General features: G+C 36.7%; 1 protein-coding gene across 1 annotated transcript in view; it reads left to right on the top strand.

Annotated features, from left to right (window-relative positions):
• SEMA3E (semaphorin 3E) overlaps nucleotides 1–15,015 on the top strand; it is a 106,320-nt gene that overhangs the window by 81,656 nt on the left and 9,649 nt on the right. Inside the window, exons 12-15 of the mRNA XM_029233841.1 lie at nucleotides 214–255; nucleotides 1,983–2,149; nucleotides 6,960–7,027; nucleotides 8,531–8,670. Coding sequence (XP_029089674.1) covers nucleotides 214–255; nucleotides 1,983–2,149; nucleotides 6,960–7,027; nucleotides 8,531–8,670 — 417 coding nt within the window. The remainder of the gene's footprint in view (nucleotides 1–213; nucleotides 256–1,982; nucleotides 2,150–6,959; nucleotides 7,028–8,530; nucleotides 8,671–15,015) is intronic.

Genomic DNA, 15,015 nt, shown 5'->3' with positions numbered 1-15,015 from the left:
TTTTGTCCTACTCTACTAGAAAATATATTTTAAAAGAAAGCTGTATTTTATTTAAGTGTATTTTCCTTTTGATTTACTAAAATGAAAGCTGTAGACTGCTTGGCAGCAAACAACTCACATACCTAGTATGATTTCAGGTAATTTATAACCACACTAAGGTATGTTTCTATATTTTTATTCCTAAAAAGGGCACGTATTTTTTTAATTTTTCAGGATCCAGTTCCGATTATTTCTATGGAGATTTCATCAAAGAGAGTAAGTTGTGTGTGGCGGGGTGGGGGGGTGGGTGTGTGTGTTCTGTATTATCAGATAAGGTCAAAGGATAGAAAGCTTAAGTATGTGTGCTTATATATTAACAAGTTACAGTTTTATTCTGACAAAAATACATAGTGGTTTACAGGTAATAGATTTCTTCACTTTCTGGTTTTAGAAAGGTTGACAAGAGTAGGTTTACCTCTACAACCATGATAGGACCTTATTCCATTATTTTTTTTTGGTAATGTTTTTGCAAAAAACAATGGTAGTGATGGTAATACAAAAAAGTGTACAATGAAACACAAACCTCTTTTCTACTTTACTGGAACCAGCTTCTGGTGTAAATTTCTTCAGAAGTAGTTGTTGCATATATTACCTCATTTATTTATAAATAACCTTTTATGTTTAGGCAAATGGGAACATGGGATGTTGATTGTTCTGCTACTTCTACTTTTTACTTAATAACATATCTTACAGTTTATTCCACATCACTCTCTATATATCTACATCACTTTTCTACGTTATATGTCAATGTGCGCTGTTGGTGGGAATGTAAATTGGTGCAGCCACTATGAAAAACAGTATGGAGGTTCCTCAAAAAATTAAAAATAGAACTGCCATATGGTCTAGCAATTCTACCTCTGGGTATTTATCCAAAGGAAACAAAAACACTAACTCAAGAAGGTATATGCACCCCCATGTTCATTGAAGGATTGTTTACAATAGCCAAGACATGGAAATGAACTAAGTGTCCATCTATGAATGACTGGTTAAACAAATTTTATATACACACACACGCGCACACACACACACACATACATACGTATATGCACACACAATGGAGTATTATTCAGCCATAAAAAAGGAAGAAATCCTCCCATTTGTGACAACATGAATAAACCTTGAGGGCATTATGCTAAGTGAAATAAGTCAGAGAAAGACAAATACCATATAATTTCGCTTATATGTGAACTATTGGCAAACAACAACAGCAGCAACAAAAACAAGCTCATAGATACAGAGAGCAGGTTGGTAGTCACCAGAGGCAGGGGCTGGGTGAAATGGGTGAAGGTTATCAAAAGGTACAAACTTTTAGTTATAAAATAGGTAAGTCCCGGTGATATAATGTACAGCATGGTGATTATAGTTAACAATACTGTATTGTGTATTTGAAAGCTGCTAAGAGAGTAGATCTTAAAAGTTTTCATCACAAAAAAAAATTTGTAGATTTGTAGTTTGTGATGAGGGCGGTGAACTAGACTGATTGTGATCATTTCACAGTGTATACAAATATCGAATCGTTATGTTGTACAGCTGAAACTAATATAATGTTATATGTCAGTCGTATCTCAATTAAAAATGCAAAAAAAGACCATTTACTTTTCCAGTCTCCTACTGGACATTCCTATAGATCTTTTAAAAAGACCTACAGTGTTAGATGACGAAAGACTCTACTTAGATAATGAATAAAATAGTCAACTTCTTGAGATATTTCTCAGCCGTGCTCTAGCAATTTGATTACTCATGCATCCAAACCTGTAAAAGTATTTCAGATCTTGGAGAAAATGAAAGTATCAGTGTTCCATTATCTGTCTTGAGTAACTGCAGTCATTTAAGTGAGTATCCACAGAGGCGATTGTGTAGGAATGTGAAAATCCAGGTGTAAGAGCTCAGTGAGAATTCTGCCCATTTCTACTAGTGGCCTCTCTCTTCCTTGATGTCTCTAGCAACAGCTCTATATTGGATCTGCTTCTGCCGTGGCCCAAGTCAGATTCCATCAGTGTGACATGTATGGAAGTGCTTGTGCAGACTGCTGCCTGGCTCGAGACCCTTACTGCGCCTGGGATGGCATATCCTGCTCCCGGTATTACCCAACAGGCACACATGCAAAACGGTGAGAGAGAGTCTTCCGTGGAATCTTTCCCTTATTTAGAGAAACAAACCTAACACTATTTTCTTCTCTTTTTGTACCCATTCCATGAAAATAACTGTGTTTTTTTTTTTTGCTTGTTTGTTTCTTTTTAGTGACTTTCCATTTATTCCAAAGTAACTTTGATTTTTTTGTTTTTATATTGGAATATAGTTGATTTACAATGTTGTGTTTATTTCAGGTGTACAGCAACTTGATTCAGGTGTACATAGACTTTAGGTATATCTATTCTTTTTCAGATTCCTTTCCCATATAGGTTATTACAGAGTATTGAGTAGAGCTCCCTGTGCTATGCAGTAGGTCCTTGTTGATTATCCCTTTTATATATAGTAATGTTTATACGTTAATCCCAACCTCCTAATCATCATAGTCCTATTTTGTTCATAATATAAGTTTTGAAACATCCACATTTTACTGAAAAATAACCCCCATTGATTACTGTGTAGAGACTGGGCTGAGCAGGCTGCTGGGGTTTTATTTTTCCTCCGGCTTTCAATCAACTCTTCCCCCTCCTGAAACTTTTGCTGCAAGACATGAAACCAGTTTAGATAAACGTAAAATGTGGAAATGGCTAGCCACCCCACACGTGAGGAATTCAAAGACTTAAAAGGAAAATAAATAAATAAATTCTAAAATACATCCTGCATTTGCCCTGTGTCCTCCCGACCAGCTGGTCTTCATTTATTTCATTTTGAAAGTGAATATTTTAACTCCTAGGCAAATGCATGACCTGTATAATTAATGAAATGTGTGATTTAATTCAACACAAATGAAAGGTACTTAAAGACCTCCAAACTCTAATATCGACAATTCAGTGGGGTCATTGCTACTTGTTAGAGAAGGTAAATCCTGGGATTCTTTGAACAGGAGACCTTGAGGTACCGAAAGTATTTTAAAGAATAAGAATCTTCACTCAAGTCAGAAGAAATTGTGCATTCTTTGGGGACAAAAATAAGGGAAAATATTTTTATTATAGAATAAGCAATTATCTTTTTCACTTGATAAAGTGACTAAAGATAATATAAAGCAAAAATATAGACTCATATACAGTTTCCCTACTGAAAAGCAACTTTTATTAATTTCATTTACTCTTGCTCTTTCACTTTGGGCTACTTTTCTTTAAACCTTTTTCAAAATCTAATTTAATCTAATTTAATACAGTTGTTATTTTCCTAAGTTTACATGTATAGTAGAATCTCATTTTTAAAAACACTTAGTCACTAATTCAAATGTTTGTTAATTTGACCTTAGCTAAGTTAACATTGCAATGAGTGTTTAAATATATACTAAGCAGTTAGTAAAAAGATGCTTTGAGGAGCTTCCCTGGTGGCGCAGTGGTTGAGAGTCCGCCTGCCGATGCACGGGACACGGGTTCGTGCCCCGGTCTGGGAAGATCCCACATGCCGCGGAGCGGCTGGGCCTGTGAGCCATGGCCGCTGAGCCTGCGTGTCTGGAGCCTGTGCTCCGCAACGGGAGAGGCCACAACGGTGAGAGGCCCGCGTACTGCAAAAAAAAAAAAAAAAGATGCTTTGAGAGGACATTTGTGAACTAAATAATTTACCAACTGTATTAAAGAATTGAGTGAGTTAATTGATTTTGTACAAATACTTAATGATATTTGAAAGCAGTTCTTGAGGAATATAGCCATGTTATTAATTGAAAATATTGTTTTATGATTTATTCACTCATTAAGCCAGTTTCTGTACTGTGTTAAAGGGGTATGAATAAACAGTCACAGCCCCCTGTCTGTAGGAAATCAGAACCTGAAGTGGAGAATGGAATTGTAAATAAGGATGATAGCTCACCCCTGAGCACTTAGTACGTGTAAGGTACTGGACTAAGTGCAATACACATAACACATTATTTAATTCTCAAAAGAACCCAACCTTTGAGCTCAGTCTTGAAAGTAGAGATATAAGGAGATTCCAGCTAAAGAGAATTACTTGTTTGTACAGAGGCACAGAATGTTCTGGGAAAGCCGTGTAGTTCCACAGGTTAGGAGTGAAGTGGTAGGATCTAAGGGCAGAAAGGTAGTTTTACCAAAAGTAACAATATTATTTATCCTATTGTTTTTAGCAAAAATCAATATGTTTACAAGCCTTGCATCAAGTACTTCCAAATAGCAAGGTTTCGTATTAGGCATGCAAGAGCGATGAAGAATTTTAACTGAGCAGTTTCCATAGCTAAGTATGTCTTGGTGTACAGTACATCTTGTAAGATTGTACATGCACAAGTTTGTAAGGTAGTATTTAAAAGGGTGGACAAAAAGAGTTATTTAGAAAAAGTTAAATGAATAGGCAAAATCATAGACAGGAGGAACTGAGATGCTGGAGTCAGGAGCCACACTCGTAAGTGAATTAGTTCAGTTCAGTGACATGTAATGCAGATCTTCCAGGAGCGTCACTCTTGTGAGCCGTCGCCCACCCCTGGAGGAGAACTTTTTGGATAAGTTCCAGGACATAAAGGGAAAATAGTTTGCTTTTATAGCAGATCGTTTTTGCTTCAGATCTGACTAGCAGCAGAAATTGAAAACTGGTCATTAAAATAAATACCCTTCTGTTCACGGAGTGAAAATGAATCAACAGAGGAAAAACATTAATTCGCAGTTCAAACCACTTGTTTAAAATAGTCTTCCAAAATACACTATAATTTCTAGAGCTAGGTCTTTTTCTTCCCCCTTGCTCTTGTATTCCGTCTATTTCCAGCATTCTCTTTAAAAGTTTCCAAGAGGCAAGAGATATAAGAAAAATATGCGACTTGGAGAATAAACAACAACTTTGCTTAACCTTTCTAAAACTCCTGCTTTTAATACACTCTTTTTTAAATGCTGAAGTAAAGAACAGCTATTTTAGGATAGTATAAGGTGAACTGAAGCTTTGTTGGAGAATGTGATATCTTTCTTTTTAAATGCACGTTTCCAGTGATTTTAAACAAAATTTGTGTACACCTATCCACAGTGCTTATCTAGTATTAGCTGACTGTAGTTCCCTTTATTCTCAAATCATCTGTGTAATAAATATGATACAGTATCATTTCTGCAAAGTGGAACCTGTTTCCCATTTCATTGATTTATTCCTGTTCCATTATTCATTATTCATCAACAGGCTTGGGATTCCCAATACCAAAGCAATACTCAGTGAAGTGAGGAATTAACAACAGCCTTTTATTCTCATCTAGAGCTGCTATCAGTTGTATAATAGATGTTAACGCTAGTATAAAATAATACAGAGGTCTAAAACTTTTAAATTTTGCTCCTTACTTTTCTGTCAATGTTTATTTTCAGTTTAGCTCGGTAGAATGACCTGTGTGGCAGTTTTAATCTTAACTTTCTAAAATCTCAGGTCTTTAGGTAAGGTTTTCTAATCCACAATCTATCTTTTTTTAAACATGCTTTCGCACACAGATCATAATCCTAAAAATCGATTGGAAATATTCATCTGTCCTAGCTTTCAATATAGGGAAATACTTAAATGGTTGTTTAAGTATTGCGTTCTTAACTAGGATCTGAACTCATGTGTGAGGAAGCACTCCATCTCTTGAAATAACGTTCCAATATCACTATTTGGTGAACTTGAGGAAAAGCTAGAATGAAAAAAAAAAATTGAGACTGAAATTTAGGGGTCAGTTAGCCCAATTTTATTTTACGAAGGAAGACACACAGAACCAGTATAGGCAAGGGGTATGTATAAGTTCATGCAGCACATGAGGGGTGGCATTGGGATTTGAATCTGGTTCCCTTTTCCAAATTTTATCATTGCATATGGTTAAAGCATCTCTTTATCAGTCTGGAAGTCTCACCCATTTCCCTCTGGGGTAAAACTTCTGTTTTGCCTTCTGGTTTTCCCTCAGTCTTGAAGATATGCCATGATTTAGAGAAGCAAGTAGTATTTTCTGCTTTTATTGTAATACTTCTGTTTTTATCTCAAATCTGAATTAATATGCTGAAGATCTTGATTTTAGCTTCCCAGTACTAATAATGATAATTTCCATTGTTTAATTCCTGAGAACAGTGCTTACAAATTTGAAACATGGTATATATTCTGGAATTCTTTTTCCATGGATAAAGAATATTGTCATTTGTCAATTATATGTCTAAGCGAACTATAAAACATGAAAATATACTAGAAGCGTATTTGCCTTTTAGAGGCAAATTGAGGAGAAGTACAATATTTCTTGAGTTCTACTATATGTAAGACATCCTGTTAAACAGGTAAATGCACCATCACATTCAACAGAGGCATATACTTTCTAAATGTTATAACTGAATAAAAGTAAATTGAGTATATTATTAGTTTATTTTTATTAGCAATCATATTGATCATGATGTCTGTAGAACAAAACATTTAGATCCAAATACCTTTTCTTAATGCACTTTAATATAGATAGGAATTTTATGCATTTTTACTCAAATAGGTAGTCTGCTTCAAACCCCATTGTCTTTATCTGAACACATTCTTTACCACCCAAGACACTCATTTTGAACTAGAAGACTTCTTGTTTAACTAAATTCTTAACGAAATGTAAAGAGAACCTTCTTAAATTATAATCAAACTCGTGACGATTTAAAAAGCAGTTTTCTATAGATCTTATCCATTGAATAACATTCAATGGAAATATGGAAAACTATGAAACTTGGATTGTATCCTGGTTTTGTATGACTGATCAATTTTTTCAGTAGCAGAATACTACTTGAAACTTTAATGCGGTTGGCTATCTTTTAAAGTCTGGAAAATTGAAATCTGAACATCTCCTAAATGCATTTACTTACTTTCAGGCGGTTCCGCAGACAAGATGTTCGGCATGGAAATGCAGCTCAGCAGTGCTTTGGACAGCAGTTTGTCGGTAATCCATAGAAAATCGATTGCCATGGATTTCTTAGAGTGTGCACTGAAGATAAACTGTCAGCTTCTTAAACAGGGTCCTTGTTTTCTTTGTGATTGATACACACTAGAACAATGTTCGTGAAAGTATTCTGTTTTTCCATGTAGTTACGATTTTGTGCACTTGATATATAATCTTTCCTAATTAGGAAAACGTTTTACCTACCCACCAAGCTTTATTGTTAGAATTCAAAAAGGGGACTCCTAGAACAAAAATGCTGCATACTTTAGGTGACAGTTGCCACAGTGATTTGCAGGGTTTATTTCACCAGTTCAACCATGGGAATATCTTCACCGTGTTTTTATAACTTACAGTAATTTTATCAAGAGTGATCTAACTTGAATCAAGTCACCTGCTAAGCTTTGGATAGAATAAAGTGAAAAACTTCGACTCTTTCGCTGGGTTTCTGATGAAAGGTGGTAGGTGGTCCAATGTGTAAAGGAAGAGAGAAATTTTCAGCTGTAGACAAATGTAAAGAAGTCAGACAAGACGGAAAACCACCATCCTGACTCTTTACACCATCATGGTGGTTGGTGAACAGGCTGTGCTCACCAGGAAGCAACAGAGGGAAGGGGCACCATGATTGGGAGACCAGAGATATTTATACACAGATCCAGAGATTGTGGTCCGGGATCAGTTTGCTAGACCCCAGGCTGATTCTGGATTTGATGCAAGATGTAAGCCTCTGAGAATATTAGCTAGAGAAAGGTGGCATTATAGTTTTAGGGAAATTTAGGTGTCAGTTTTGAATGCAAGGAGGACTCAGACATAGAAAAAAAAAATCCTGGGATCTAGTACTGAATTTGATCTTGGTTAAAACAACAAAGAATAAATCCACTTGCTTTTATTCCAAACTGCAGTTAGGTATACTTGCCTCTATGCCCATTTGAGTTCAAGTTCAGTGAGAGCCTTTCTGGGCCAAAATACAGATTATAATCAAGAAGCTCTGGTTCACAAAGTCCTTATTAGTTCGGTTTCGTACTCTTTTCTTCCTTCAGGAGCCCCGTATCTGGATAAGTGCAGTCCATTGTCAAGATAACGCTCACACTTTTGTTTATGTAGTGCCATATCTCCTTGATTTCTGCTTTTGGTTGTAATCATGAATTTTAGTTCTATGCCTTGCTTAATTGTTTGGTACTTACCTTGCCCGCTTTATCAGTGGATGTTGCCACTGATTTTTTCATGAATTTAACACTGATGCACCTTCTTACTGATCTGACTGTTACATCCTTTGGAACCAAACTCCCAGTTACTTCTTTCTGTCTCACTCCATAGCCTGCTGTGCCTTTTTAATGCCTAGATTTTGGTATGCTACTCTCCCTAAATAACTCCTGTATAGAAATTAACAATGAGTAATAAAAGTTATTCACTTTGCTATAGGGGTCTGAATAAAGAATCTTTTAAAAAATATTGTTTACCAGTAAAATCAAAGTCTCAAGGCTGATGTTAACATTTATGTTATAGGGGATGTTTTGGATAAGACTGAGGAGCGATTGGCCTATGGCATAGAGAACAACAGTACTTTGCTGGAATGTACCCCGCGATCTTTACAAGCAAAAGTTATCTGGTTTGTGCAGAAAGGACACGACACAAGAAGAGAGGAGGTAATTCATAGCTGCACATTCACACCGTGGTGTCTTGCATACAGTGTGCCATCAGTAAATAGATGATTCTTTATTTGGGTACTTAAAAATTAAACAATCTATTGACCTGTCATTTTAAAAGTGGGTTTTTTTTTTATTATGTATGATTTATATACATATAAATATATACGTGTATATGTATAGGTATATGTATATATAAAGGTTTTTAAATACATATACATGTAGATTTTTATATACATCTATAGACATATATAAATAAATTATGTATGTATGTATAAATAACATTTGGAACCAAGAATTAGATTTTAACTTAGGAGCTTTTTTCGGCTTCATGATTTTAGTGTCATGTTGTAAAATTATAGTCTCAAATTGTATCACCCAAGGCAATGTTTTAGAAAAATAGCGAAATTAAACAGCATTATCACATATATCTTAGACACATGGATAATAGAATTGAAACAACAGTAGCAGTGACATTAAACCAGTTGTTGATAAAGCTATTAAATCATATGTGAGACATCAACTCAGGGGTTCCACTGTTGTCCAAAAAACAGGCATCAGCTCTTTTATCCTTCTAAGCAGGTTTAGTGGTGGAGATTATATTTCTATAATTATCTAACTAATGAGAGAGGAACGAGGTGGGCTGCTTTTACTGATGGAAGGCTAGGCAGCATTTAAAGCACACATACAGAACAGGCTGGTGGCAAACACTGTATAGATGCATGCGGGTCTAGGGAGCTGGTTTTATGTAGGGAGGGGTCAAGGGTGTGAAGCAGGTAAAGCTTAGGGAAGGCAGATAAAGCATTGTTGATGTGGGCGTTGAACTTAATTTTTACAAAAATGGAATTAGAAAAATAGAAAATAGAAGAAAATTTGGTTATATTAAAGGGTGATAGACTTGGTGAATACTGGGGAAATGGTCCTTAGTAAAGAGAGGGTTACAAGTTGAATAAGGGGAAGAAATCCTAGAGGCCTGCCTTAGGACACAGAGGACAGCTAATAGGTACTCATAAGATAGTGAGTCAGGAAAGTCTGTACCTCATTTTGACACTGGAGACGAAACCTTTGTCCTCGGAAGTTTAAATGACTGATTCTACATGTAGAGCACAATTACATTTTATGCCTTTTTTTCCCCTAGCCTGTTGTGAAACTAAAAATCCAACATGTTTTTAGTCGAGAATCATAAAGTACATTCTGGGAACTGACTAAATTTCTATATCCCAGGTTCCTGGGATAGCTATTAGAGAGGAAGATGATACCTCAACTTAACAAAGACTATTAGAGATAATATAGAAAGGCAATCAGGAGAGGAAAATTCTCCTAAATTTTCATGACATCATAACAATAAATACGTGTCCAAAAAAGTTACAGTACATTGCACTGAAATAAATTATTGATTTAGTACTGAAGTATTTTCCATTGCACAAATCTGAGATAAAACTGGTTTTTAAATTCCATTGTAACTGACTTGGCAGGAGAGGACCTGGGAATATTCTATAGTTCTTCCAGTTGAATGGCTTCAGAAGACAGAGAAGTAATTCTTTCATCAGTAGTTTTCTTCGCTCAGTATGTTCTGTTTCTGATTTGGAACTTAGTGTAGCCTGCCTCATTTGGAAAACTTTACCAAATCATTTTGACATGCTGTATCCAGTAGTGTTCAATTTTAAGTTTCTTTATCATATTAATATAATCTACTTCTTTTTCCCCAAATTTTACTCCCTATTTTCAACTACATTGAAATTTCCCTGGTATATTTACTGGTACTAGAAATTTTGAGTTTACTCTATGCATGACAAGTTGTATCATAATCAGGTAGTGCCTGATTTCTGTAGACATAACAATATATATTGAGTTATTCACAATCTAAAACAAAACGAAACACACAGTTGCTGACTTCGTCAAAAGCTAAGTGTGTGTGCTGTGTACACAGAGCAAAATGACTTTACGTGTGTATTCTTTCAGAGTTTTTTAGAGTCTGTTTAGAGTTTTTTTAGCATTTAGAGTTTGGACCATTTTTGCATTTATTATAGTTACTATAAGACATACAAGATAATTTTATTATCAAATCTTGACCATTGCACAGGATGTTTAAGTTCAACTAGTCCAATTCTTAACTCATGTGGGTATGCTTTTTTAGAGTATCCCTGACAATGGCCGTCAAGGCTCATCCTGGACGCTACAAGCCACGGTCAGCCCATAGCCTTTCTGAAAAATTTTGATTGTCGTATCCTTTTATTGAACTGCTATTGTTGAGTCCGGAATCCACTTACAGATCCACCCTCAACTCTCCTGAGCTGTCCAGAAATCATGTATTCAGGTGGATGACGTTTTTGCTCCAATTAATATGTAGAAATGCTCCATAACCAAATTTCTAGAAAGCTTTTAGCAATTCAGTTATCTGGTTTCTAAACTGGATCACTGCAATTCTCTCGAATATGCACTTTATAGTTTCTTGCTTCCTTAAATAACACGTATGAAATGTAACATGTTATTAATTCCAGAAATGTTTATGGAAAGCCTAATTTATAAGTACTTCATAAGGGAGCATCTTCCCTTGGCTTGACGACCTGGTTAATTGTGGTGTGTATTGTGATTATGACACCCTGGGGGAGAAGCCTTCATAGAAGGGACTTGGGAGATGAGGCTGTTCTTTAATGTGCATCTACTGTATACAGAAACTGGGGTAGGTGCCTTACCTTATTATTCTCGGATCTCACAGCTGCACCTTAGGCATAAGAATCCTCATCTTACAAATGCAGAAACTAAAACTCAAAGAGGTAGAGCTCATAAAGCCAGTTACAGACCCAAGGTTTGAACTCAGGTATTCCTGCCTCCCAAGCTGAGCTGCTTCACATTTATTCATCAGCCAAGTAACTAGGAATTTGCTATCTGCGTTTTATAAAATGTACCATTTTATTCTTAAGAATGTATTTATAGATGAGATCATTGAGACACAGAATGTTTAATCACTTTCCTGGTTACTCATAGCTCGTGAGGCAGATTCAAATCCAGGTCTCTTAGTTCTTTCTACTAACTCACACCATCTTCTGAAATCAGAATTCTAAATAGAGTTTCACATGCTCTGGGACAAGCATGGGGCAAAGGGAAAACTGTTCTCTGCAGAAGTTCTGGAATTTGATTTCTGAAAAATGCTCCAGTCGACAGATATATATATATGTGTGTGTGTGTGTATATATATGTACATATATATGTGTATATATATATTTTTTTTTCCATCAGAGTTTAGTGGAGCATGCTGCCTCAGCTTTGTTGGCACTCTACCTCATTTTCTTGGGTTTTAACTAAAATAACGCTTTATTCATTTATTTGAAACTTATTTAGTGAGCATCTATTATGTCCTGCTTTCGTAAAACTTGTACTCTGGAGAACAGAGAAAGATAGCAATAATAATAATATGACTAAGAACATTCTTTAAACTATCAGTTGATGGTAAGGAGAAAAATACAAGAGAGATTACTTGCAGGGAAAGGTTGCAATATTAAATCGGTGGTCATGGAAGGCCCTACTAAGAAGTTCACCAACAAAGTGACATTTGCAAATGACTTGACAGAGGTGAGGTAATAGGCCATGTAACAGTGTTGGATAATGGCTTTCTGGACAGTGAGAACAGCAGGTGCAAAGGCCCTGTTTCATCAGGAGGGCACCTGATATATTAGAAGAATCTCAGAGTGGAGGGCAATGTGGCTGGAGGAGACAGAGCAATAGGGAGACTAATAAACGGAGTCAAAAAGTGAGGTAAAGGGCCAGCTCATGCAGGAATTTGTAGGCCCTTATAAAGGGCTTTAGTTTTTGCTCTGAATTAAATAGAAAGCCATTGGGTAGTTTACAGGAGAACTATGACATGATCAAAATTCGGTTTTAAAAAGATGACTTTGGTTATTGTATTAAGACTGTAGCATGTGGGTGTGGAGATAAAGGTGGAAGCAGGGATGATAGGGACATACATCATCATGTTTAATGGCACAACATTAGCTGTCAGTGTGCCCTTCACCTACGAAGTCAAAGGATGGGCAAGTGGCCGCCTCATACACATAAGAGCAAGTGCTTCACATATATTCTTCAGTATTATTGAAAATTGTGAAGGCTGTTTAATATATTTAATATCTCAGATGGAATGCATTTTCAACCTTCTGTTCTCCTCCCCAAGTGTCTAAAATTGGTGTTTTGAATTCAATAAGTATTCATTCAGAGCCTACCTTAATAGTTGATGAACAAACCCTAGCCTTAGCCTTGTCGAAGCCTATAGGCTTACAGGGTATACAGTAATATGAACAGATAGTTATAATATATTGTGTTCATTACAACGTAGTATGAAACCATGGGAAAAGAACATTGTCTCAACCGACAGGTCAGGTGTGGCTGTGGCGCTATGGACACTTAGGGAAAGATCCAAGGCAGAGGTGACATTTGAGCTGTGTTTTAATGGATAAACAGAAGCCAACTAGCAGAAAGAGCGGTGTAATCATACATGCTGGAGATGACAAACAATACGGTCAGTGTAGATCTGTGGAGGACGTGAGGGCACAAAAATGAGTAGATCCGCCAAGGAACCATTTCACTTTATCTGTAAGCCAATGAGAATGCCTTAGACAAACTGTTTAGACACGTTACTCTAGAAACTGGCTTACCAGCTTGGAGGATAAGCAAGATGACAAGGAGACCATTTAAGAAGGTATTTCAATGGTCAAATGAAAGAGGTTTTTTTGTGTGTTTGTTTTTGTTTTTTCGGTACGCGGACCACTCACTGTTGTGGCCTCTCCCGTTGCGGAGCACAGGCTCCGGACGCGCAGGCTCAGCGGCCGTGGCTCATGGGCCCAGCCGCTCCGTGGCATGTGGGATCCTCCCGGACCGGGGCACGAACCTGCGTCCCCTGCATCGGCAGGCGGACCCTCAACCACTGCGACACCAGGGAAGCCCAAATGAAAGAGTTTTGATCAAACTAAACAGTGGTAGTAGGAAGGGAGAAGACCGATTTTAATTTTTATGAGATAACATTGAGTGCATTTGATATTTGAGATAAAAGAGAAATGATCAAAAGTGATTCATATGTTCCCGGTTTGGGTGTTTGTGTGGTTGATGGTGCAGTGATGTGATTCCAAGAATACAGGGAGGAAAGGAAGAGTTTGATTTTGGCCATATTGAATTGGGACTCCTGTAAAGCATGCAGACAGAGCTGTCCTGGAATATGCATGCCTGGGAATATAAAACCCAAAGGAAAGATTTGGAATGGCAAGAGATGTGTGAGAGACATTAGCAAAGAGGCGCTAAATTCATGGAGATAATAAAAGTTAAGAATAATATAGCAAGCATCTATAGTTAAATATGGCTTACTCTGTGCCAGGCACTGTCCTAAGAATGTTACCTATAGTAATACTTTTAATCATTGCAACAGCCTTATGAAATAGAATTATTGTCCCCACTTTATAGGTAAAGAAACTGAAGGACAGAGATTGAGTTACTTGCATAATATCACATAGCTTGTGAAATCAGTCTGAATTTGAGCCAGATATTCTGGTTTTAACCCTAGGCCCTTAGTTACACTGCAGTGGTGCCTCTAACTGCCATAGCCTGCCTTGGAGGCTTGGAGTAAATAGGAAGCATTGTGAACTAAAGCTAGAAGCAAGGGGAAAATGCACATATAAGGAAAAAATAGGAGAAGAAAAAACTCTAAAAGATGAAGAGTAAAATCGTTAGGGAAACAAGTCATAATTATAGTTAACATTCATTTAGTGCTTACTACGTGCCCCGTACTGTTCTAAGTGCTTCATGTGTAGTAACTTTTTTAAAACTTACAACATTTCTCTGCGGTAGTTAGTATTATTATGTGCATTACAGAGATAAAATTAAGTAACTGATGGAAAGTACACAAATGGTAAGTACCACTAGAGTAGTATAGCTTGAGGAAGTAGAGATGGTGCAGTTGGGGTTGTGGTATAGTAGAACTCAGAGAAAAGGAATTGGATAAGGACAAAGTAACAAACAGCACCCAGTGAAAAATTCAAAAAATAAGTGCCCAGGCTCTAGTGCGAACGTTTAGTAGAATGGTTAAGGCAGGAGCCATCTAGCAACAGGTGAAGTGACGTTGATGCTCAGGGCTGTGTGGGATTAGAAACAGTTCGTATAATGTTCTCGACCTAAAGGTTTAGGTGAGAAGTTTGAGAGAGGTCAACAGTAGGAGACGAGAGTTGAAAGAACTTCTGCTTTGCTTTTTTGGCTTAAGAGAAACAATGACTTGGTCATGGTTAGAGGTTGAAGGGAAGTAGCCATGAAGACGAAAATGTGCAGTTAATTGATGAAGCAAGATGAAGAGTATGGGAGAGAATA

This window comes from Monodon monoceros, unplaced genomic scaffold, assembly GCF_005190385.1.
Source record: "Monodon monoceros isolate NGI ecotype Baffin Bay Population unplaced genomic scaffold, NGI_Narwhal_1 Super_Scaffold_2, whole genome shotgun sequence".
NCBI classification, from domain to species: Eukaryota; Metazoa; Chordata; class Mammalia; order Artiodactyla; family Monodontidae; genus Monodon; species Monodon monoceros.
This window is presented reverse-complemented; position numbering and strand designations above follow the sequence as displayed.